The following is a 26,355-nucleotide window of genomic DNA, read 5'->3' on the forward strand; positions in this document are numbered from 1 at the left end:
TGGGAAATCATGCCTGACCAATCTGATAGCCTTCTATAATGACATGTCTGGCTGGGTAGATTAAGGGAGAGCAGTGGGTGTTGTCTACCTTGACTTCAGCAAGGCTTTTGACACTCTCTCCCATAAGATCCTCATAGGCAAGCTTAGGAAGTGTGGGTTGTATGAGTGGAGGATGACAGTGCACTGGAACAAGCTGTCCACAGAGGTGGTGGAGTCTCTTCTGGGAAGACTCAAAACCTGCCTGGGTGCAATCCTGTGCAGCCTGCTCTAGGTGATCCTGCTTTAGCAGGTTTGGACTGGATGATCTCCAGGGGTCCTTTCTGACCCCTATGGTTCTGTGATTCTGTGAAAGGAGAAAACTTAGCACGCATTAAAAAACTATATATTTAAAGTGGCTTAACTAGTTATACCAGAAAACACTGTTCTTGCCACTGGTCATGCTGTCTCCGAATCTACAAAGCCTGTTTGATGAATGTTTGTTCAGCCAAATCATGCCAGATTGCACTAGCATCGTTTCAACTGTCCTCGTCGAAGTATGGTATGATGTAAAAATGTCCTTGTTCATTGGTGTACTTGTCTTGCAGCACTTGGCTGTGTGGGGCATCCTTAGGGCTCTTCTCTGTGCACACAATGCTGGCAGTGTGAGGGATGGAGGGGAAGGGTGGGCTCAGTTGCTGTCTGTGCACAAAGCAGTGCAGAACAGCTGAGACATTTGGCAGCAATGGTGGGTCTGTTCATCTGGTGCCTTCCATCTTGTATCATTGACGTGCCTGTTGTGAAGACAGCCAGGACCTCACACCCTTTTGTGCTCATAACTTATCTGTGGTAAAATGCCTTGTGAGTGCAGGTTCATAGCGTTTCAGGCTCTCTTCTTCAGGATGTGAGAGGGTGCTAAATACAGAGTCTAGATACCTGCAGAACAAAACCAGTCATTGCTAGAATGTTAGCATAAAATAGTATAGCTATGTGAAATTAATGCTTTAGCATTCCTCTGATTTTTATTTATATTTACACTGAGGAGCTGCCACTGTGCTAATGACTATGTATTTTATTAGCAAAAAAACATTCCAGAGAGGACGCTGTACATTAGGGAACTAAGCAACCTGCACTCCTCTGACTGTAGCTGATTAGCCAGATATTCCTTGGCTGAAAAGCATTATTACTGATCTTCCCTTAAAAAGTATTTTGAGATATTCAAGCTAAATACTTAAGCAGAATTTTATTCCCTTTCTCTTCCTGCATTTGTCCTTTCCCAATTAGTGAGTTACCCTGTAGAAGCAAGGCTGAACTCCATCCGGGGGAAGCTTTGGCCTGTATCATAACACGTTTTACTTTTTATAGCCAGCAATATTTTTGTGGTTTTTTGATATCCTTGGAGTTTTTTTGGTCTTGTTTCTTGCTTATCTTGAAAGGTAAAATCTCTGTCTATGAGAAAACTTAGCTATAAAAGGAAAATCTATGTCAGCATTACTCATTGCAGATACAAGTATCTGAACCTGCATCTGCAATTCTCATACACTAGTGAGCTTTGAAAGCAGGAAAAATGAAGCTTTTGTGAATAGTGGGAAAATGCTAGCAGGTGGTTTAGTTCTTGGTTACCAGTTACTTTTGGCTGGTCTAGCAACTATTGCGCTTTGCTCAGCATGATGAAAAAGAGTTTAGTGTGCGTTCCTCTAGTGTCGCACTCCTCTTTTTCACAGGGACTTAAATAGGTTTTGATACATATCCAAAAGCCTGAATTAAAGACCAAATGTTCTGGGAAACAGTGCCTTGGGGGAGTTTCTGTGGGTTTTCATTCCACCCGGTGCTCTTTTGAACATACTTGCTATTGTACACTTCCTTCTGTGCCCTGACAGGTCAGCTGAGAATTTAGGAGGATGTAACAAGTTGAAGTAAAAACATTATCAAAAGCCATCCTTTCTTGTTTTACTGCTCCCTCTGAGTCCTTACTTTAGCTAATTAGAAGCAATAAAACATAACTAAATGTCTCTCTGTGAGGCAAGAACAGTGGCCCTTTCAGTTATGGAGAGGTCTGTAGTGGGAACACAGTGGTAGCGGGGGAGGAAATGTTAAAAGCACCAACTCTCAGAAAGTAATCTGAAAAGGAATCTGATATGTTAGGCTGACTAATACTTGGGAGGATGTGGAGTGGATGCAAGTTGTGCAGGGGTGGTAGCAACTTTCCTGTTTGATCTATGGAGTTACTAGGTGACTGTTTCTTTTAACTTCTGCTGTGATACTAAAAGTCTACAAAGATAGTTGGCCCTTTCACGGGTCTTCATAATTTAAGAAAAGGGACTTCATAATCCCCAGAGTGTGATGGTTCATACTTAAATGTTGCAGAACATTTAGCTGAGATATGTTTACTAACCAGAACCACACAGGAGGTTGTGAAAAAGTTTGGAAGAGAACCACAACCTCTGAGTCTTCTTTTGTAGGGCAATACTGTGTCTAAAACCCTGTCTGGCTGAAGTTTCATGATTGTTTTAGCTATTTTAAATTGCAAGCAGAGGCTGCAATCAAAAGGAATGAGTTGATCTGTTTAGTGCATGCGTTCATTACTCTTCTTTTGCACTGGCACTAGCATTTTTGAGTACTAGCTTTGATCAAGAAGCCAATCCAGCTTTAAAAGCAAATCTAGCTACATAGGAGCATTCAGCTCTCCAGCCAGCCTGACCAGAACTGAAGCCAGCACAGGGGGAATGGCAGCAACAGGCACTTTCTGGAGGGGGAGGGTAGGAGTGTGTTCAACTGTCCTCTTGGTGGAACCCGAATTTTGGGTTGGTTTAAAGCTATCATGTATTTGTATCACTTGTGAAACATTTGCCTACTGAGTTTTCAACAGTTACTGTTTGTCCTTGGTATAGCAGCAATCAGTCCTCTGCACTGTTTTTATTGGTAACTGATAATTAAATAGGTTCAAAACAGCACTGGCTTAAAACTTTAGTCTCTAATCATTGTATAAATATTTATTTGCTTAATTTTCAGGCAAACATTTTGCTTCCCAAAACATGTCTCAGTGACTGAAGAATCATGGATATGCATCTGTCTGGAAAATTAATTGATTGTATTGTCAGCATTAATTCTGCAAAGTTTTAGCTTGCAGATTTTTTGGTAGCCTTCACCCAAACCTAGCTGTAATCATAAACTATAAAGCTAGCTTCCTTAGGATTTACGTGGGAATGTTGAAGTGAAATTTTGTGGTTTTTCTTTTTAGGAGGTCAAGCAATTTCATCAGAGATTTCTGCTGGTCTGAGAAAGTACGAGAGTGCTAACCACATGAATCCCGACTAACACAGCAGTCAACAGCCCACTTCTGCTCTAACATGGGACTGTATCTGTGGAGAGGGAGAGGGAAAAACGTGTTTGTGAGTTCTAGAGTTATTGAATGTTTTGGTTCTCAGAATGGAGAATTTTGAAGAGGTAATTCCCTCAGCTTTTCAATAGATTGATCTTTGAAGTAACACAAAGGCTTTGGCTGGAAAGAATGAATGAAATGTGGTTGGATGGTGGTTTTAGAAGCACTCTGAAGTGAGTTCTGTGCTCGTATATTTTGGCTTTTATTGGCATCTTAAAGCTCTTATATTTTGGGAAATGGTAAGCAATAAAAGGCTTATCTTGAGAGTTAAACTTGACTTTCTTGTTATGTCAAACTTGGGCATAATTTGAATCAAATCATTGGAGTTACGGTAGGTTAAAATGTGTGAGAAAAAAGTTTGTTGGAAAATAAAAATTTGTGCATAATTATCAAAACATAAAAACTTTTAATCCTTATTAAAACTAAATCTACTTTCAACTAAGAATGATTAGATCCGTAAATTTAATACATGAATGATAAGATCTATGTGGTATAATATTTCAAGACATTATATCACGTTTAAAATATCAAACTGTTAATTTTATTGAGTTAATAGGTATTCTGATTTTACAGCAGTGAACTTGTAAATAGTTTGGATGTGATCAGCAGCCCTTGAAAGTACTGCTCATTGTGTTTAAAAAAGCCAAAACCAGTCCACAGGGAAACCAAACAAAACCCCCTTCAACTTAAATGCCTTTTCTACTGATCTTCTAACAGGTTAATCACTAACCAGCAATTGCTGGTTGCCTTACCCTACACACCCTCAGTTATTCACTCCTTGTTCCCTCTTCTCTTAAATTTCACATGATCACTAGATGAATACATTTTCCACCTTTCTTCCTCCTTGGACAGGAGGAACAACACAAAGCAGCTTTTCTAGCAAGAACAGAATGTGTTTCTTTAGGTCCTGAAGTTTGGTCATCTCTGTGGTCTGCTAGCCTTCAGTGAAAAGCAGCCTGCATTCCCTCCCATCAGCTCCTGACCCCCCTTTAGAAATCCCTCAAAATCAGAAAAAAGAGCAGCCATTCTAAAAAGTTCTGATGATGAGTGTTCATTCTTGTTTTCTCTCTTGGACTTAAATTTATTTGTTTATGTGTGTTTATTGTTTTTAATATCCTGATAAGAAGAAGCAGCTATATATGTATTTCTACAGCATCAATTATACTTGGATTTACAAGTGGTTTATTCCCCAAATGCATGGTCAAAGAAGTGACAGGCCAGGCTAGGCTGACTAGCATTGATTAATGCCATTATTTTGGGGCTAGGGAACAGTTCTACCTGCTAGAACCTGGATTTGGCCATTTGGACAGTTAGTAATTTAATGGCTTTGTCTTCCTTACTACAAAGGCACAGGACACTAGCGGGATATGAAGCCAGCTCCGCGTTGAGATTCAGAGCACGCACGTGGATGGTGATCCAGTCATAGGATTTGACCTTTCTCTGCCTTTGAGGAACGATGCTGGTGGGGCTGCCTGCCAAAGCTCTGAGTTTTAGGAGCAGTAGCAGCTATCCAGTGGGCTAAGTAGGCAAAATCATTAGTGCATCTGTCTGCATGCAGGGTAAAGATAACAGCGCAGGAGAAAGATAAATAGGTAGCAAAAGAGAAGAAGAGAGAATAGTAGGACAAGAAAGCCTGCACTTCTGTTTTGCCAGCCTAGATAAGGAGCAGGTTGTACAGAACGTGCCTTTCTACGCTTTTTCTTTCTGACCTCTTTGCCTGCTGCACAGTAAGTGTTGTCTCCCTGTCAAATTTGAAATGAGCTGATTGTTTCATCATTTGCCAGTGGGATGGATGTTTCTATTTCTCATCAGTAATGTGACAGCTGTAGTTTGCAGAGTGTCACTTATAACTGTAGAGATGGGGTTTTTTTCTTGGTTTTATATCATCTTGTGTGGCATCATTCCAAAAGATGTCATGGTGGTGGGTGATCAGGTTCGTCTACTGTACTTGGAACTGGTTTTGGGTCCCTGCAAAGTACAAAGGACTTAATGAAGCCAAGCAACCTTCAAATTTTTAATTAGAGCTGGAATTATATTGGTGATGCAGGTTTCTGAAATGAAAGAATTAGGTATCTCCACAGGATCAGTAGGAAAACTGCAGTCTTAAGTTCTGTATATAAGAGAAAAAATGATTGCAACTCAAAATTTCAAAGTTTATATTCAGTTGTTTGTTATGAAATTGTATATTCAAAGCTGTGGTTTGTTATCCTCTGACTGGCAGAGGAAAAGAACAATAAAAACCTAGAATTGAATAAATACATAATTGATTGTTAGGGTATGTTGACTGATGGTAGATTGATACTGTGAAATACTTGGCCAAATATTAGAACATATTCAATAGTATTACTGGGTCAAATATAAAGTTGTTTTCATTAGGAAATTAAAAATCATGGGTCTTGTTCATTGTGATAGTAACCACAAAAAGAGATACTGTTTTAATTACTGTTGCAACTTATTTTAAAAGAATATCTTTTAAAAGAATATCTAATTTACCTTTACCTTCTGGCATCTTGAAAAAATGTAATATTGTTATGACTATGAAGGTGTTCAAGACTGAAATTTGTATTAACATGCATGTATTGTTTACTCCATGTTCCTGTTTTCAAAGTCTGATTCATTTCCCATGTGAAAGTTACGGGTTTGTGAGAATATTGAAGGTGGCAATATTGAATTATCTTTTACAAAGAGAGGGGAACCTGAGGTTCTCAACTACTTAAGCCAAGAAAAAGAATCACAAACAAAGTTTTTTCTTGTCTTTTGTAAATATTTCTTTGTTCCCAGCTATAAATATCCCTTGCCCTTTATGGTACAAATGGGACTTGTGTTTTCGGCTATCCAAAGCAAAACTATTGCTTCTCTTAATGACTTTAATGTCTTACATTGGCTCTTATGTATTTCTTATGAGTTTAAGATAGTTTTGCTAGTGCTTTAATTGTATTTATAATTTTATTCAGTCAGTTCCAAGTTGACCAATACTTGCTAAAACTGATGAAAGTTTGAAGTGTTGAACTTGCAAAGGTAACTTAGGCTTTCTATTTTGTGAAGTCTCTTAATTTAGCTGCTGATGTGTTCTTTATTTAGGATTTGAGTAGCCTTCTAAGAGACTTGCACTTTTAAATTGCTATTAAAAGTGCTTAGCCATCAAAGTGACTTGGAACTGGTGCTGCTGATTGCAGCAATACTGAAATGTTTTTAAAAAGCTGAGCCCTGTCCTCCTTAGGTGCCTTTCAAAAATGGGACATAAATACTGCTCTTTTGAAAAAATGACACTCTGATGCAGCAGCAATCTTTGTCTTGTACAGCACCAAGCATGCTGCCAATAAAATGATAAACCTGTGGTGCCTTTCTCAGGTCTGTAAAATTGGCTAAATAATGTATCAACTCTTCAAAAATAGCAGAAATTCTAGGGGCAAATAGGGGCAGTTGACATTCTGTTCGCTTGTGTTCCACTTTGTGTAGATCGGCCTGGGTAAATGTTGGTAGCAAGGCAAGCAATGGTAACCTCATCTTGTCATTTTGCTGGGGAAAATGCTAGGTTTAGGGAGGATTTTGCTAGCATTCTATAGCAAAGATTTCAGTAATGGTGTATGAAAGGATCATGCTTCGCGAAATTTTGTGCAGGTGAGTGCTTTATGGCTGGATTAATGAGTAACTTCACTTCAATTAGTTGCTGTCTCCTGCGGTGTAGTATTTGGGCTTCTTTTTCCCTATAAAAACTCTCCTTGTGTTCACTCAGCCATTTAGCATCCCAAGATGCGTGCTGCTCCCAGTAAGCTGCAGTTGCTCCTGACTGGGATGGTTTGTATGACAGAGTTCTGCGCTGTGCCATCTGCCCTTCAGAAAGGTAGGGTAAAGTTTCACTTCTGGCACTAACCATTTTCTGAGGACTAAGGGATATGTCCTTAGGCAGTGTCCTTAGCAGATGGGAGTCAGTGCTGAAATAAAGAAGCTGAACTAGTTTCACCCCCTAAGTTTTTGACCCTGAGAGCTTGTAGATCTGAACAGAAGGTAGCATTAGAATAATTGGTATAGTTTTCCTTCTTTGCTTTTGTTGCAATCCAAGTTTATAACTGAGAGTTATCTTTTCATGAGTAATTCTTATGAAACATTTATCTGATTCCTTTAACATTAAATATGATAACACTAAATAGGATTATAATTAAATTAAAAAAATATTCTCTGACTTGCAGCAAGTTGATGCAGCTAATGGTTTAGCATGTTACACATGGACTGCAAACAAAAGACAGGGAGCCCTCTCTCTATTCTCTTCCATCTCAAAATCCAGAGTAATTGGGGTGTGGGGGGGGAATGGGACAACACTGAACAATTAATGATTTAAATTATTTCTGTTTCCTCATGAAGATGTACTGATTTATAACAAACTGGAATAGAAATCAGACCTTGGCTGTTCGTATCACCATCTTGCTCTCATTTTAAATTTTCAGTAGTAAAAAAGAGAAGCTTGATTTCCTAAATTCTGCATATCACTTGTTTTCACTGTAAAAAAACCCCAACAAAATAAACCCTCTATTTTTAACTGTCAAGACAGGTGTGGTATCAAAACTGTCATAATAAGTTGCTCACATAAGCAGTCCAAAGCATAGTATTCTGTAAAATGGTATTCTCTTGCTCCAGCATCCTGCCATGCAGATGGATGTGATGCAGTTCCCCTAGAAATCTCTCACCTGACCACTGATCGAGACTAGTCCTGAAGCAGGCTGTAAAGCAGGCAGGAATCTCTTGGGCATACAGATTTTAGTTTTTTAAAATGTGGGCAATAGAAGTTTGGCACAATATATAAATATTGGTATGCAACATTTAAACTAATCTTGCACATGTTAGGAGAATAGACTTTAATGCTGAAAGAAAAAAACAAAGTTTTAGAGTTTTAGTTTGTAAATCTGATTTTTATGTTTTTTCCCCATTTCTCCAATACCAAATTCATTTTGGTAAAACCTAATCCTATTTTAAAAAAAAAATTGTTTGCTTTCTCTCTCCCATTTCCTGGCTGTATCTTTGCACATGGGAACAATGTGGGTGCAGTGAGAATTAGGAGACAATGAAAAAAAAATCAGATGAATTAACCACATCATTTCAATATGAAGCCTTTTTTGTTTGGATGCTAGGTTAAGGTAGCATTGTGTCAGCATTATTGTGACACTGTAATCACTTGCATCAGCCATGCTAATCCTGAGGATGATTGCATAACCCTCTTTATGGATGCTGTAAGCATTTTATGGTTTGGAGGATTCTACCTTTTCCAGACAGTGTATGCAAATATTGGTCCTCCATCCTTTGAACACAGCTGTCTGTCTGCTAGTTAGAGAGGTGTTTGGCTTCAGTGAGTTTTCATATGGCTTTCAGGGAAAATAAAATGGCAGCTACCCCTGGGTTTGGGAAGCGCTACGAAGATTTCTCCTGTTACAGTGTCCTGCTTGGCAGAATTGGTTGCTTTGCTTCTGTCTGTCTTAAAACACTACCAAATCAGTAATTATAACTACAAATCTGTTTCTGTAAATATACCCCTTTACAAAGTCATAAATGTTACCAGCCTCACTTAGCCATGGTAGGTGATAATGAGCGAATTAAGTAGTGAATTAAGAAGAAATAAAGTTGGCCCAGTAATACATGTGCTGGAGAACTTAAACCACACTTGTCCATCAAGGTCTGTATGTTGTGCATGGTGACCCTGATTGTCCAAAATACTTTAAATACAAATGCTGGGTGTAAAGAGCTGACTGGAAGCCATAATGAAACTGCTTGAAAGAGAATGCTGACATTCAAAAAGTTCAAGTAAGCATGGACCAAACAAGACCAGTAGCATATGTATGCACACACACTTGCTCATGGCAGGGAAAATTCAATAACTGTGATACAATTGAACCTAAAAGTGTTAATCTGGGTAGCTTCTGCAAAATAAAGTGCATAGCATTTTTCTTAGCCTGATTTAGCCTCCGTCTGGGCAGTAGTTACTGGGAATTATAAAACGTGTTTCCTGTCATGAGACAGCAGGTAGTTGTATACTAGGCTGTGTCTTCCAATGCTGTGTTACTAAAATGCAGAAAAAACTGAAATCTGGACTACATCTTTCGTCCTTTTCCCCATTTACTCCCCAGATCCTAAGTGTGGGCAGAAAGTTCAGGAGACGAAGCTGTGGAGTTACCTTAACCTTTTCACTCGGATTGTTGGGGGAAACCAGGTGAAACAAGGCTCGCATCCATGGCAGGTTTGAACAAGGAAATGTGTTTTTTATCTTCAGAGTACTGAATTTTCATAGAAATGACAAAATAAGAAAACAGATGTACTCTGTGCTTACTGACCCTTACTGATTCCTGCTGTATCATTGAGCTCCAGCCTGCTTTTATGAAAAGCAGTGAAGCAAATGGAAAGAATGCAGAACCTGTCCTACTCCCTGATAAACCTTGATTGTATTTATTATTTTGTTTATCATTAATTCCTGAAAGAGCAACTGTAGATCAGTCTGTTGTAAAGAGGCGTGGATGAAACTGCTCAGAAATAGGAGGTTGCCGAAGGCTGCAAGCCCCAGCCCTGACTGTTGTCAGGCATCATGGATTTGCTGTGGTCCCAGTGATCTGCAAGGGAAAAATTCTAAACTTAACTGGTAACTTCCACAGAGTGCCATGTATCTCAGTGATTTGACATTTATTACATCTATGTTGCTTTTATCCCAGTACCACATTACAGCTGAGTGGAACAGCAAGGTTTAGGGTCTCTGACTCCAGTACCATAAGAAAGGGTGTACCATGAAAGTGCTTGAAAAGCCTCATGTACTTTAGCTACGTGAATCTTCAGAGAGCACTTGCATGTACTGCCTCCCTTCTTCCCAAAAAAGCAGTAAGAGCAGAGATAAAGATTTTCTTTATTTGGCATGCCTTCTTTGTGTGGCACAGGTTTCCTTGAAACGAAGGCAAAAGCATTTCTGCGGAGGCACCATTGTTTCTGCTCAGTGGGTGGTCACAGCAGCGCACTGCGTCTTGGACAGGTATGGATGTGACATTTCAGGGGCAGGCTGCAGGTGCAGATGAATGCTGACTGTAAACAACGTGTTTGTGCTCTAGCATCTTCTTGTGTCAATTACAGGTGGTACCCTTCCACTTGTAACTGCTATTTCCCATGTTTTAAACGAAACGGAGAAAAAACAAAACCATTGCAAAAATAATTACGAATATAATAAGTTTGCAGGGATTAGTGGAGGCTGATTTTTGGAAGTGTAGGTAGAAATCTGTACCTAACCAGAAATATCAGGTGACTACAATTGTATTTTTTTTGTTCCAGATGTAGCAACTGGCAGAGTATATGCAACTAAATTGTGAATTGATATAGTACTGACCTCTTGCATGCCAATGATTTTCAGTCTTTGTGCTAAAAAAGCCCCAAGACCCTCATCTGTGACTGAGTTGAATGGAAGGTTTCAGTCTTGACTCTGTGGTGACTTCACAGTTATTCTAATTCTCTTATGATTAATACTGAATGCTTGTACTAGGGGGTCACCTGGAATTACAAATTTCATCTGTATCTGGCATTGTACATAATCACATTGTGGTCAGATTACCCGATAAGTCAGAGTTTATATTACCTATAGAAGTAGAGGCAATATCTAAATCAGCACAAAACATCTGGACACAAAAGAAATTCTTCAAATCTGGTGAAAAAATTTGAAGCAGAAAAAAAAAATATAATGACTGCTTTTGTGCTTCCTTACTGCACATCTGGTCTGGCACTAGGAGCCCTAAAGCAGGATTCACTATGTTTTTAAGGTATAAATTGAGAATGTCCAAGTCTTCCCTCTTTCTTCAGAAAGCATTTTTAAACATGGTAAGAGGACCTGGTTCCTTAGTGGACCATCAAATCACACTCAGGAGTTATAGCTAAATCATCATTCTCAGTCATTTTCATCTCCCAATTTCTACTGCTGGGCATAGTCAGCTCTTGCTTACTTTACATATTAATTTAAAAAATGAAGATGAAAGGTATTAGGTATCAGTAGTAATAACTCTTCTGTTTAAATACAACTGTGTTTTTTCCTTTCATGTTGAAGATTTTGTAGCAGAACTTTTTTTTTACTATTTTACAGGAATTTACTCCAGTACCTGAGTGTTACTGCAGGAGAGCATGACTTGAGGATTAGGGAGAGTGGCGAGCAGACACTCCCTATTAAAAATGCCATTAAGCATCCAAAATTTGACCCCAGAAGGCCGATGAACTATGACATTGCCCTCCTGAAGCTGGATGGATCCTTCAACTTCAGTAAGGCAATAGTTATCTGGTATCTTTTTCAGTGGGGAAGGTAACGCCTTTGCTTCTCCCACATGCTGCCAAGTCTTGAAACTCAGTTGAAACCCATTTCCCAGCTGTCAGGTTATGCCACTAAAAATCTCCAGAGTATTTTGCCACTGAAGTATTAAAAATACCAGAGGTAACTCAGAAAAATGCATCTGTTTAAGTGGTCTTCTTCAGACTCCCTTTAAGAAAAAGGTATTGTTCTTCGTATGTAGAAGATTCAAATTTGTCACAATAGGTGTTTTTATTTCTCTGTGGTGTAGGTGGAGATTTCTGTCTCTGGACAGGAAAGCTAGTCAAAGGCAGAGCAGACCTCAGAGCATACTGCAGTGCTGTCTGTACCCTACTCAGTTCTCTGCTACTACTTGCCCACTTTTCCCTTCCTGCAGAAAGGAATATGGGATTATCTTTAGTAGTGTGGAGTGGTCCATTTAGGGGTGGGATGGGGAAGGAGAGGACAGTTGTTACTGCCCTGTTTTCTGGCCTGTGAACCTAGCTGTTTGTCACCTGTATGCTAACTTTGACTTACAACCTGACTTACAGTCATACATAATAAATCCTGAGGTGCACAGGAGAGTCTGCCTGACACTGCTTTTCTGAAGGCTCCAGCTCACATCATTAGGTTGCTCTTTCTTTGCCACCACAGAGGTGAACAGGTACTTTTGCTAATGGAATTTTGGATCATGATAGCAGCTAAGTTTAAGCAGACTGGGCTGAACGTTGTGGTGTTGGGGCTTTCTGTTGCTATTCCAAAACTACAAAGCTGAGGTGCAGATGAATTGTCAAATGCCAGATTAATTTTTCAGATGCCACAAAAATAACAGTAATTTTCTAGTTTTAAAAGATGAGAAAGGAAGCTGCTTTTTGTTCTTTCAAACACTTTCTAATAAAACTAACGTCTGTGTGTGACAGGTTCATCAGTTCTGCCAGCATGCCTTCCTGATCCAGGTGAAAAGTTTGAAGCAGGATATATATGCACTACTTGTGGTTGGGGCCGTTTAAATGAGAGTAAGCCACTCAAATTGCTCTTTGACATTCAGTTTTTTTAGTGTCGTATTTCTGAAGATAAGAGCTTGATTCCATTGGTCATATACAAGAAGAAACCATCAACTACCCAGAAGTATTGTCATCTCAAAGTGGGATCTTTGCTAGCTTCTGTGCCTGCTTGTGAATTATCTCAAAATGGATCATTAGATATATACACACACACCTGTATTTTAGTTTTGAAACATTTTGACATTTATTCAAGTAAACTGCTTATGTGCACAAAACTGGATGCTTATGCAACCATAAAATGACTGACAGCAAATTTACAACTCTATTTTTGGTGCATTAGCAGTGACATTAAGTTTACCTTTCAGCATTTCTTATGAATGATTTATTTTGTATTTCAGATGGAGTCCTCCCCCAGGTTTTATATGAGGTCAATCTACCAATTCTAAACAGTAAGGAGTGTTCAAGAGCATTGTCAACTTTAAAGAAGCCTATCCAAGGTGACACTATAATGTGTGCTGGATTTCCAGATGGAGGAAAAGATGCCTGCCAGGTCAGCTGAGCAGAGGGGCTTTTGAGTGTTTCTTAGCAGCTCAAGGCTCTGTGTGCCTAAGTGAATAAAAATGCAGTATTTGGAGGGTATTGATTTTGATTTGTAAATTTTGTCAAGGTTCTGTATGGGACAGCACACTTAATTGCATGATTCCTTTTTAGTTATTGTATCACTTGCATGACAGGTTCCTGAGAGCACTTTTGCAATGTATCCCAGTGCAATTACACTTAGGGCTTCAGAATGCTTGATAAATTAAGTAGTTAATGTTGCTAACGTCCTAAAGAGGAAGGTAGAAAGCATTGCCTTGGATTACAGGAAGGAATGGAAGAGAGATAAAGGTTAAATGATTGTTCCTTGACATGAAGGGGGAAGGGAAACTCCTCACCCAATTTTTCAATCTGAAACACAGCAGATGTGCACCCAGGAGGGAATTAGTCTGTGTGTATCCCTCTTCACTATCCTTACTAACACAATAAGAAAGTGTCTTCCTTCACAGTTCTGGGGGATTTTTTTGGTTTGGGTTTTTTTTTTCTTTTAATTAATTACCCCCTACATTACAGGCCTGTTGCTATGGCACAAAAGACAATTCAGTAAACTCTTCAAGGCTTTCTTAGTGGTATGCATGCACTTTTGTAAGCTGTGGGTTGTGAGCTTTTACCTGATCTTTTTACAGGGAGACTCAGGAGGGCCTCTTTTGTGCCGACGTAAACACGGTGCCTGGACACTAGCTGGTGTGGTCTCCTGGGGGATGGGATGTGCTCGTGGCTGGATAAGCAATGAGAAGAAGAAACATCAGGAAAGAGGATCTCCAGGAATATTCACAGACCTCAGTGTGGTGCTTTCCTGGATTCAAGAGAACATGAGTGCTGGTATGAAGTCTCCACAGTGATGTGTCCCTCACTCTGGTCTCATAATAGTATTTAATTGAATTTTATCTTCTTCAAGATACAATATGTGTATTTTTCCCACTTTTCCTGGCAAAGCACCGTGGCATTCACAATGCCTTTAAGTATACAGTATTGATTAGCAATTGCTAGCACCAAACTGAGAGCATTGTACAAACTTGTTTCTCTTCCACTTTACCTTCTACAGGGACAATATATATGTGTGTATATAAATATATCTTGATTTTAAAAAAAAAAAACCCAAACCTTTAAGGATGGTTCTTTTATCTATGTGGGGGAAAATGATGGTCTTGGATGTGGTTTTGCTTAGTATGCACAAAAGACTGCATATGCCCTCTGTGCAGGGGAAGAGCATGAAAACTATCCATCACTTCCAAAGACTTAGAGCTGGTGGTATAAATGACAGTCTGTCCAGGGGTGAACTTCCTTCAGAGCATTAAGAAACAATATTTTCTTCCAGTTTTGTCTGTTTTTATTAAAAAGTGCTAAAGATTGTGTTGAAAGAACTGAAAAACTGAGTTTTTACTCTTCAGTGATAAGAAAAATAATTGCAAGGACAAGAAATTTCCCATTTTAAACCAGCTTCAACTGGTGACTGACAAAAGAAACCATAATGTCAGAGAAAAAATGACCAGGGTTTAACTTCTGAAAAATGTTTTCTTTTTCATTTAAAAATATATACATAAAAAAAGAGACAGTCTTGTCATTAAGTTACTAGTTAGCACGTTTTGTTATCAGGAAAAATTAATATGATTAGCTATAGTGGTAATTAAAGTTTGTTGGCTCCAGTGAACAGAAACAGCGCTCTGGCAGGTAAAATGAGAACACAGTTCTCAGTTGCATTGCACCAGGTTTTGCTCGCTCGCTCTTTTATACTGTCACACTGGTGCAAAAGACCTTAACTGCAGTCGCTGTCAGGCTTAATGTCCCTGTGTCCCTGATGTAATGCTAGCAGTTGGATTCTGCTAAGCTTACCTGAAAAGTACAGTATTTACTGAACGTGTAGAGGGAGAGTACTGTGCAGGGGCCTCTCAATGTATGATTAATTCTAGAAGTGCCTACTCCAGAATTGTTTATTCCAAAGTCAGCATTGCCTGAACTTCCAGTTTTAATTCCAAGCTAGTTTATTGTAGGCACTATGTCCCTTATAAGCATTTGCTTTTGCCTCAGTTCTACCTGTATAAAATTACCATTTCACACAGATAAACATAAACCCCACATTGTAAATACAAAACTACAGTAATTTATTCTTCTTTTTCCACTTCCTTCCCTATCTCTCCTTTTTTTAGATCTGAAAATGAAAAGTTCCACAGGTGAGTACGGTATTTTTTCAGTATCTTCTATATGTCTTAGAACATAAACACCCCACTCCCCAATAGTCTGATGTGTATTCTACAAAGGAAGAAACTTGACTCACAAAAGCACATTTACATATATATTTTAAACATATCCTTTTTTCCCCTCTGGTTCTGTAAAACAAATACTTATGTAGCATTGTACTTGTGTACCGATGACTTCAAAAAGGAGTTTTCCTTAGGACAGATACATAGAGAAAGCCATATTTTTACTGAAATGCTAATAAAGTTAATAGGGAAATTGTAGAACAGAACCTCAAGCAGTACATGAAATCTAGTTAGTGAAATTGATTCTGTATAAAAAAAAAAGTTCTATACAGAAAGTATGAAGTAAATTAGTAGTACTTTTGTGAGGTCTATGATGAATCTACTTGTCTGTCTGAGTAAAAGGCAAAAAACCCAGCCCTGAACATAATATGTTTTATAGTTTAAGTCTTTGATTCTGCCATGTTTGTGTTGTTCGTGGACACTTGGTTCATCTAGGTACAAGTTCTCAGAGTACACAAGCTTGGGCACACAATCAGTTTGTGTAGACTTGCTGTGGCCGGTGCAAATTGGGTATTGAAGTGTTTTGTCTTCTCAAAATTTGTTACTGGTCATTCTGCCTTCAGGTAAGATCTTTTAAGTACATAACTCCTTAAATGTGTTTTCATATATGTAATTGTTGGTAAGTATCTTACTGGTTTATCTTGCAAGGAGAAGGAAAGGCAAGAGAAGATAATTTTTGTAAGTAATTGTGGTTCTATTGTCATTTACCTGGAGAGGAAAGCTTCTGCTTCTCTTAAAGTGTCTTTAATACCCTATTTGCACTGTTGCAAAAATCTTCTGCTGTAACACAGCTAAGAACATTATTACAAGTGGGCTCAACAAACACTTATGTTCTGAGGTATGTATTTTTCCTCCCTGGAAAAATATTTAGACTGAAATCCTCATTTAACAAATAGTTTCTTGAAGGTAAAAAGCATGCTGGCAGTGCTTCATTTTTCCTCCCAAATTGTGTGGGTTTTAAAACTGACTAACCATAATTTCAAATACAAGAGAGGAGATAGAACACCCAGCATCTATCTGCCAGCAGAAAGAAGGTGCAGATGAGAAATCTTGAGTCTTGCAATATTCTCTGGATGTTTGAGCTTTTAGGTGTAACAGATCATAGAATGATGTGTAGGTGTCAAACCTGGTTCCTCTTATTTTGTTTTAACTCTACAATGCAGCATTTTGTGGCATTCAGGATGGCAAACTCCCCAACACTGAAGGAGAATTACATTTTCCTGGAAGTAGCAGAGAGTTCTATCAAAACCAGCAGTAAGTAGACAAAACAGTCTTTCCCCAGAAGCCACTCCTGGTACAGGTGGCGTTGGTTTTTTTAACTCAGTTCCAGCTTCGTGAACAGGAACTAATTTATTGTTCCAGATTGTGCATTTGGACTCTCTCTGTACCGGAAGGGAATCACATCTTGCTTCGTTTTTCTCACTTTGATATAGAGCCAGAAACATTTTGTGACTATGATTCTTTATCAGTCTATTCAAAAGACGACAGACTTGTTGGTGAGTTGCTGTAGCCTTACTCTCTGGGTACTCATTCCTTTTAATGGCAAGTACACCCAGTGAGGACATTGCAGGTGAGTATTTTTGCTTATGTTTTTGCAATGAATACATTGTGACATGATCTAAAATAAAAGGCAAGGTTGGCAGGAAGGGAAAGAAATGCAAAATGCCTGGTTAGGGAACTGTGTCAGCATATTTTCAATATTTTAATAGTGTGTGTCTCTTATTTGTGCTAATGTAGTGGTAGAAAATATAAAGGAATGGACAGACCATTTTCTGTTCAACTTTAAATTTGTATAACCAAGTACTTAATATGCTTCATGCAAAAATTCTCAAGTGACTAGAGACTTTAAATGGTGATTATTCTCTAATATATTATTTCAGGGAAATTCTGTGGAGCAGATCTTCCATTACCTATTTTAATCGGCTTCAATAGTATAAGGATGAAATTTGTTTCTGACAACAGGGATTATGGAACTGGTTTCTCCATGACCTACAAAGCTCTTACACCAGATATTCTTCCTGGTAAGCCTAAGTCTAGCAATATACCTGTCTGCACTAATGGGTGGTGGCCTGAAAAATGTTTTCAGGAGAAAATAAATCAGAGGAAGCTCCTCTGACTTTTCTAAGTGGATGATGTTATGAACAAGGGAAGTGTGTTTATGCAGCTGTGTGACATTATGAAGAAACTGGGCTGTGGAAGAGACAGGATAGATCCTGGTGAGAGAAGCCCTCCTTTAACTTTGCCTCTTCTCCATCCACTTTAAACAAGATCTCATTTCCTTCTCTACTGCTAGAACATTTTAAAATTTAATTAATAACATTGAGCAGATGTTTAATTAATATGATTTCGCAAATGAGCCGAGTTTCCAGATGAAAGCTGCTTTGCTACTCTCAAGCATGCTTTCCTGGAGGGGCCCTGAGGGAACTGACTAATACATATATATATATATATATATATATGGGAATTGCTTTTCATTTTGCTGTGCAGAGCAGTTCACCATTGTAGGACAGGATGATCACTGGGAAGCAGGCCCAAGGGCTGGCTGCTGAGTCTAGGCAATCCAGTTAGACACCCGTTGTTCCTGTTTCTGCAGCTTTTCCAGCTAGCTTCTTTCCTTTGCAGAGTGTAATAGCAGAGTGTAGGGAGGAATTCCCTTGGAGGGGCCTTGCCACTGCATAGTCCCTCAGGAATGCATATCTGCTGGTTGCATTTTATCTCGCCATTCTCATTTCCAAAGAATGCTGGCAGATATCCTTCTGACATGCCATGTCCTGTTCTTGTATCACCCCACACAGGCACCTGTGCCTGCCAGTGCACTACCTGTAGCCAAAAGGGAATGCTATAGTTGTGGGTTTAATTGCTCTTCTGCCTGGGAACAGAGGAAAAGTTTTCTTTGCATCTTTTTCATGCTGAAGGATTTGACTTCCTGCTCTTCTTTTCCCTTTGTCAGCTGTGTGAAAGCACCACAAGAGTTTTTCGAGATTTAATTTTGTGGGTGTGAAGGATTTAACAGGAAATCACGTGCCTCCGTTTTTGTTTTCCTGCATTTACAGACTCTGGCTGTGAGTCCTTAGCAGTCCTTTTTGAAGAAGGAGTGTTACAAAGCATGCACTATCCGGAGCGCTACAGCAACGCGGCCCACTGTCAGTGGGTTATTTGTGCGCCAGAGGACCATGTAATCCAGGTATAACATGAGCCCTTCTTGTGTCCACAGAATGGAACTGGGCACCATTTAGTTAGCAATGTTACACAGCTAAGGAGAAGCAGCACCAAATAACATAAACTTGAATAATGTTGCTGAATGCAGTTAACAGAAATCACTTTCCATCCCAAAATTCAGATAGGTTTTGATCTCTCCTTAAGGTGACAGTAGAATAGGATTTCCCGGGTTACATTTTATCATGGCAGATTCCTCTAGCTACTCTAATGTGCTGTGTATCACCTCTGACACTCAGACCTCTCACAGAAACCAAGCCCCGAAGGAATCATTGAGGATGCTGAAGATTCTCTTACAGATCTTTGAATTTTTCTTCGTGAATTTAACAAGGCTCACCTGTTAATTTTTTTTATTCAAAGCTTACATACGATTCTTTTGAAGTAGAGGAGAGTGAAGATTGCTCTTACGATGCCGTGACTGTGTATGAAGATGTGGGAAAAGAGGAGGAAATTGGTTTGACTTTTTATTTTTAACATACTGTCACGGTGACCACTTTCTTTCATGACTTTCCTAGCCCTGTTTTACAGTGTAGAGCTGACCTCTAGAGTCTCGGGTGATGTTATAGGTCCTAGTTTCAATACCTTGAAAAACACATCCAGGTGTTGCTGCTTTTGTTCTGCTGACAGAGGTAAAACCACATTTAACAGAAGAGATTCATGTATTTCAGTTCTACATGAAATGCAGTTCTGAAATGATATAAATGAACAAAAGGACATAGCACGATATTTTTATAGTAATGATCAGGCATGGAAAGCACCCAAGAGGTCTCCTTTTCAGAGGCTATTTGTTCTTCACTCCAGGTGAGCATCGGTGTAATTCTTGCCACCTTGCTGGAGCTTCCCCTGGCTTACACAGAATGAGAGGAAGACCTGTTTCAGGCAACTGTTTTCAGCCTTTGCCAATGCTGGTGCTTAGATTAGTGCTAGCAGATGCTAGTGCTGAAACACAACCAGGGCAAATCAAGTTTCCAGGGTGTTCTAAATGTAATGACAACCGATGAGCATGAGTGCTGCAATAGTCTCTTGTGAAATAATGTAACAGTTTCCTTGTTCTTATGAGATAATTACTGAACAAAGACGGTAATTATAGAACAGTCCTTCAGCCTCAGTCTACTTATCTGTCCTCCTCTCTTGTGCATAGCGATGTTTTATCCTTGTGTGAGATCTAGAATGCACGGAATATTGAGTACCCACTGTTGAAAGAGATAAGGATGAAAAAATACATATTAATCTGCAGTGAACCTTTCCTTTCTCATCTCTAGCTAAGTCCTGTGGATTTGCCCTGCCAGCACCTGTTCTAAGCTCCTCGGCTGTGATGCTGGTTGTCTTTCGCTCTGATGAAACAGAGACCTTTGGAGGATTCAGAGCTACAATCTCCTTTGTTCATGTAACAGGTAATAGAAGTAACTTGGGAAACTGCCCCTTTGGGGCAGCGAAGAGGGCACTTCAGTGAATCTGGCTGTTCAGAATTATTTTGCTGTAGGAGGTTCATTGAATTGTTTCATTGAAAAAATGTATTGTAAACCCAGTGAGGCATTAAACAAAGGGCCTATTGAGTGGGTGAAGAGAAACAATGAATCTATCAAAGCTGGAGAGTTTTGTTTTGTGTAACAGTATTTTGGTGCCTTTCAGATGGCGCTTTACTGCCCTGTGGAGATGTAATTGCATAGATCCCAACTGTAGAAACCTATTCCTTCTACAGAAATTATAATATAAGAAATAAAAATGATTTTGTAATAAAAATAACACTCAAGACAGCCTGCTAAGACATTGGCCATTTTCATTTGCTAGATTTAGATGCTTTGGATTCAACTAGTGAAGACGAATTTCAGGAGATGGATATGACTAAAGAAGAAGTACTGGTTACAACAGGTAAGCCAACCCGAGTTGTATTTTCTCCCTGGAAATAGGGAGTATCTACTGGACTATAATTTAAATGGTGTTTTCTCCAAATATTTAATGGATGTGGTTGTCCCAGAATATTTCATTAAGATATTTTGAAGAATAAAGAGACGAATAGTAACACTTCAGTGTTTTGGCTTTAAAATAGTAGAACACAGTTTTTCTTGTTTTGTGCATTTAAAGTCATTTGCAGCAATGCAATGACACTATTTCAGCTTGTATGTCCACTTATACCTACTTGCTTTGGTGAAAATAATTGCAAGGAGTAAAGGGTAGTTGAAAATAATAACCAGGATTTTAGAACTTCCCTTTTTCCCTGTAGTACTTTATAGAGAATGGGATTAATCCATATTCGTTACAGGTTTGAGGCTAAAACTTTTGAAGGTAAGCAGATGCTTTCCATATTGGGGAAGCTCTGTTTTTACCAGGGTCATTTCCTCATGCTACCTCTAAATGTTTGGATCATTTGTAATGAGGCAAATTGAAAGATTGAGTGAAAAAGAGGAGGGAAAAATCTTGAGAAGCTGTGGGGCAGCTCTTAAATGGGCTGTTCTTTGCTTCTGCAAATTGTAATCTCTAAAGACTTCTTGAGACATCAGTGCTTTCTGTTTTAGATTATATTTGTGGAATACCTTCAAATCAGCCCAGGTTCATCTTCAGTAGGATAATTGGAGGTGAAGAGGCTGTACCATACTCATGGCCTTGGCAGGTCAGTGTACAAATTACAGATGAGCATATCTGTGGAGGAGCAGTTCTTGCCAAAGAATGGATTGTCACAGCTGCTCACTGCTTTAATTCTAAGTAAGTACACTGGAATTAACCCTTCCCTGGGAATGTCTGTAATTGCATGGTGCATCTCTGCAGTGTGGTGGTTCTGCCAGGGGTGGCTGGCACCTGCTTGCAAGTCATGTTGGCATAGCACTCTTGCCCCATGTGTATGTACTGGGATCACAGTGGCTCCTTACAACATACGTAGCTTACTTCTGTAGGCTTAGTTTTTATTCAGATCAGTTTTCAGGAGGGATGACAAGATATTAAGTCTCTTGTCATAGGGATGACAAGACATTAAGTCTCTTGTCATCCATCACTTACTCTTAGGTAACTTCTTTGTGTTTGGGTCATTTACAGAGCATGCTTTCATCCAGGTAGAATCAACCTATTAAAAATCACTGAATTTACATAAATTTTAGAGGTTATATAGGATGCTCTTGTGCACAGAGTGGATGGAATTCCATTATTAAGAACCTATCAATCTGCTAAATCAGATTACATGGGAATTTTCCCATCTTTATTGAGAGGAGCCAAAAAAATCCGTGTGATTTTCAGTCTTGAAAATACTTTCTAAAATGCAATTCAGTTATTAGTCTCATGACTAATTGAACACTACCTGACTCTTTTGAATTTCAAATTAATAAAAAATATACTAATTTAAAATTCACATACCTAGGGCCATTGAAATATTTTTTAATTCTCTAAGGATTGTTGATAATTAATTGTTCTGGCCTGTTACTAAATAAAGCTGCAATTACTTGAAAATGAGGGTAAGCTTGTAAAAGCCCTGAATGCCAAAGTTGCCTGGACATCTATATTCCCCATGTCTTTGATTCTCTTCCTCATCCCAACAAAACTCTGGGGATCTGAAATGCAAGTGCTGTTTTGAATTTTGTAATTTGGCGTCTAAGTGTCCAAATGTTACTTGTGCTGTGTTGAAGGCACAGCTTTAAGTGCTCTATTAAGGAGGAATTCTCTGTTGCATGCTGCCATCACATCAGAATTTGTGTACATGGATAAGTGATTCTACCTAAATGATTTCATCAGGGGGGTATGACAGGTTTTCAGGGAATGAGAAGGTCTGGTTAAGAAACCAAAGGATTAAATGAAGTGTTTCTGTTGCATTTCTTTGCATCATTTGGTGGGTAGTTCTGTTTTAAAGTTACCATTTTTTTCATTAAGAAGATTGGAACCAGCGCTGTCCCTGGATGCTGAGGACCATGCATACCTTGTGTTTTGAATCAAGCATTCCCAGTGCTTATAGAAGTGACTGTTGTCTTGTTGGCTGCATGTTTGAGAGGTCCCACTGCCTCATCCTGAGAATGTTTCATGCTCCCTAGAAGTCAATAGGAAGATTTTCAGAGATTTGTAGGGGAGTATGGACCTCAAAGAGTTGTTGGCCTAGGAATATGTAGGGCCCTAGTGTCTCTTTTGGGTGGGAGAGGTTTTAAGATTCACAGCTTCAAGAATGCAAGAATGCTGTTATACTGACCTGAGAATGTACTTACTCTCTTTTTTTTTTTTTTTTTTTAAGGGAACTATACAGAGACTTATGGATGGTGGTAACAGGACTTCATGATCTTACAGACCAAGAGTACAGACAGGTACTGTAAGTTCTGCTGAATAGTAAAATAATCTCAATCTTACAAAATGGTTTTTAATGTAAAAGCATCTGCCAAATTGTTTGTGATGCAGCAATCAATCAGCCTGCGTGCTGACCTTAATCTGCATTTACACAACAGCTTTTGTGTGACTCTCAGAGAAGTTGTATCAACTTCTGTATCAACACAGACCTGTGTCTTCACCAGTAATGAACTCCAAGCTCAATATCCTGGAGGATGCGTGAGGACTGTATTGTCTCTAACTTCCCTAGTCACTGTTTCCAACACAGAAGTAACGGTGGCACAACTTTCTACCTTGCTCAGGCTGCACAAATGTTTTTCCAAGACCCTCTTCCTAGACTGAATTTCCTGAGTGTTCCCTAATCCATATCCAAGAGGCATAATCTTCACCTGTTAATATAAGAAAGCTGTTGACTTGATCAGCTGCTTCTAAATGTTTCTTCCTCTTAAGGCATCTCACATATGCCCTGGACAATTTATAAAACCAAAGTTATTTAAAACATCAAATTCCTTAGTCATTCAGAAAATGCTAATGTCCTTGTTTTCCTAGAAAAGGTCAGTAAAGCAGTATATTATACATCCAAGTTATAACAAGACTACTATGGACTCTGATATTGCCTTACTGCAACTGGCTGAGCCCTTAGAATTCAACGACTACGTGCGCCCAGTGTGCCTTCCTGCCAAGGAGGAGGTGGTTCAGCCCTCCAGGGTGTGCATTGTCACAGGATGGGGTGCACATGAAGAAGGTATGCAGACTTTGCCATTTTGAAGGGAAAGCATGCTGTAGCTGTGTTTTAAATAGTGTGTTCTGTGTTGTAAGTCATTCTGTCTATATATGAGTTCCCAGAGAACAGACATGTTAAAAAGTTGTCACTTTTTAAAGCTCAGGTGGATGTGCAGGGACATGGGTTGGAGGAAAGAAGTCAGATAATTTAGATTGAGACTGAGCAGGGGAAAAGTATTTCATGCCTCTACTGTTTTCTGAGATGTCTTTTACTTCAAGACAGAGGAAAGGGGAAAAAATTGCATCAGCTGGAAGTCCCCATCCTGGTCCTTGACACGTGTCAAAGCTATTACGTGAATCTTCCCAGTAAAGTGACCCAGAGGATGATTTGTGCTGGATTCCCTCTGGAAGAAGGCAAGGACTCATGCACAGTAAGTTGCACACATCACCTTTGTCTTCTAACACTTGGGGTGTGGGTAGATGGGTTCTGAAAAGGGGAGTATTAAAACCTCACTAAGAGCTGTTTTCTTGCAATCAAGCTGAAGGTGATATATAGCAAAAAAACCTCCTTAATAGTAGGATTTTAATTACTCATATTGCAAACAGAGGTACTTCCCTTAAACAAAGGTTACTTCATTCTCTGAAATGTAATAACTTTTAGAAAGAAACCCCCAAACACGTGAGCAACTCAGGCCTCTCATAGCTGAGCCAATGCTTTAGAAACAGGGAGTGATGTTAGCTCGTAACAAGATTCCTTTCTCCTTGTGCAGGGAGATTCAGGTGGCCCATTAGTTTGCCCTTCAGAAGATAACTTGGGATTTTACACCCTTCATGGAATTACTAGCTGGGGCTTGGGCTGTGGAAGGAAAAGCTACCCGGGCGTATACACAAACGTTGGTGTGTTTGTTGACTGGATCAAGAAGAGTGTTAATAGTAGTGGTATGTATGAAAGTTAAAACAATTGAATGAATCTTTGTGCTATTTGCTAGATGCTTTGAGGCCTTTTCCAGGATACCATATTTATGTTTGGGTGTCCAGCACTTCCTTAAATCTTGGCTGTTTAAAATACCCAAGCTGAATGCCCAGAAATAGCTGAATGTAAATCAGTAGGTGCTACTGAAAATCTTACTTCTACAGGATGTATTATCCTTTTTATTATACTTCTCTTGTTGCTGCTCATTTCTCAGGGTTGGGAGGAGGTAGGGAGGCCTGAACTGACACATGATGACAGCTGATTTGTGTTGAGAAGTTTACAGACTGCCTTTGACTTTTGCAAATTTTACCCTGTTGTTTTTTTCTCCTTTTTGTAGATCTTCCCCTTTTCATGGTGTGACTGTCAAAAGAGCAGTTCTGATGGACCACATTTTAAAACATTTCCAAAGCACAAATACCACTGAAAGTGAAATCAGTGTTAGTTCAGGATTGGAATCTCTTCACCAAAGTAGCTGATACCCTGGTGAATTTACACAGGAAAGTGATTTACTGGAATAGAGATTTTGGCCTTACACACGTGTGCTTGGGGTAGACACAAGTTACTTGCAGGCTTCTGACACCTCTTAATCTGTATTAGAAGGAAAGGGAGGTAAAGAACACCATGTGCTAAGCATGTCCTTGAATGTAGTACTGGAGAGCGTAAAAATACTGTGGAAATAGGTGAAATAAATGCTGCTGAAAAACAGCTGAAGGGCAGTCAGTCATCTTTCTGTTAAGGTCAATGAGAAAGTTACCTCTGGCTCTGAGAGGGTGAGTAGCAACAGTAGAACAGTGTCTAATCATTAGCAACGTAAATCAATCCAGTTGCTGGGAAGAGGATATTTTTAATATAGTCATTCCTATTTTACCAAACTCCATGTTGCTTAAAGAGATAGAAGTGTTTGAAAAGACAAGTGTTGCAGGCTGAGGGCCTTTTGCACCACATAAGAACTGACAGCTATCCTAATTAATCTATACATATTAAATTGTATCCACACATTTCAAACTGAGTACATTTACTTGTAAATCACAGTTTGTTTAATGACCAAATGGCTGCTTGTGTAAGGAATTGTGATGACAGGCTCCAATTAGCTTTGCAGCCTGCTCTGTGCCCAGTCTTAGTTTTTCAAAACTAGCTCATTGTGACAGCACAATAGGTAACACAAGCGGTTTTGACTCTGTGGTCTGGAAAAGAACTGGAAAGGAAGTGAAATATCTCATTTTGTTTCTGTTGATATTAATGGCAAAAATCTTGAGATGTGTTTCCCATACTTGTGTTCAGTACCAGTAACCCTACTTTTTGGATTACGTTAGTTTAGGACTTCAGATTCTTTTACAGATGCAACTTTATGCTGCAGCTGGGAAAATAAAATAAATCTACCTTTATTCCCAAGGGAACACAGTAAACATTTTTCACCAGTTTGTTCTCTCCACTGTAAATTTTTAGGCCAAAGCCCACAAAATAACCTGTAGCAATTCTTCATGGTGACGGAACTATTGACAAATTCAAATTAAGTGTTAGGCACAGCTGTGTTATTGACCAGAGGATGCTTGTTCTGTCTTTGATAAGCTCCTTGAAGGGGGTTTTGGAAAGCAATGGAGGGAAAATATCCTTTGCAGTTTTTCATTACAACA

At 39.1% G+C, this 26,355-nt stretch overlaps 1 protein-coding gene across 1 annotated transcript; it reads left to right on the forward strand.

Annotated features, from left to right (window-relative positions):
* Nucleotides 1–7,111: 7,111 nt before the first annotated feature.
* Nucleotides 7,112–25,081, forward strand: OVCH2 (ovochymase 2; the record flags this gene model as incomplete). The annotated part of the gene is made up of 21 exons (XM_084263138.1): nucleotides 7,112–7,202; nucleotides 9,475–9,584; nucleotides 10,270–10,361; nucleotides 11,454–11,626; nucleotides 12,572–12,667; nucleotides 13,054–13,205; nucleotides 13,879–14,074; nucleotides 15,400–15,423; nucleotides 16,677–16,767; nucleotides 16,876–17,009; nucleotides 17,394–17,534; nucleotides 18,567–18,697; nucleotides 19,090–19,183; nucleotides 19,992–20,123; nucleotides 20,521–20,601; nucleotides 21,246–21,432; nucleotides 22,937–23,006; nucleotides 23,575–23,770; nucleotides 24,028–24,179; nucleotides 24,519–24,687; nucleotides 25,059–25,081. The coding sequence occupies 21 exons, from the start codon at nucleotides 7,112–7,114 to the stop codon at nucleotides 25,079–25,081; spliced, it is 2,535 nt and encodes an 844-aa protein (XP_084119264.1).
* Between the last annotated feature and the right edge of the window lie 1,274 nt (nucleotides 25,082–26,355).

The sequence above is a fragment of the Gallinula chloropus genome, assembly GCF_964237585.1.
Source record: "Gallinula chloropus genome assembly, chromosome: 4".
NCBI classification, from domain to species: domain Eukaryota; kingdom Metazoa; phylum Chordata; class Aves; order Gruiformes; family Rallidae; genus Gallinula; species Gallinula chloropus.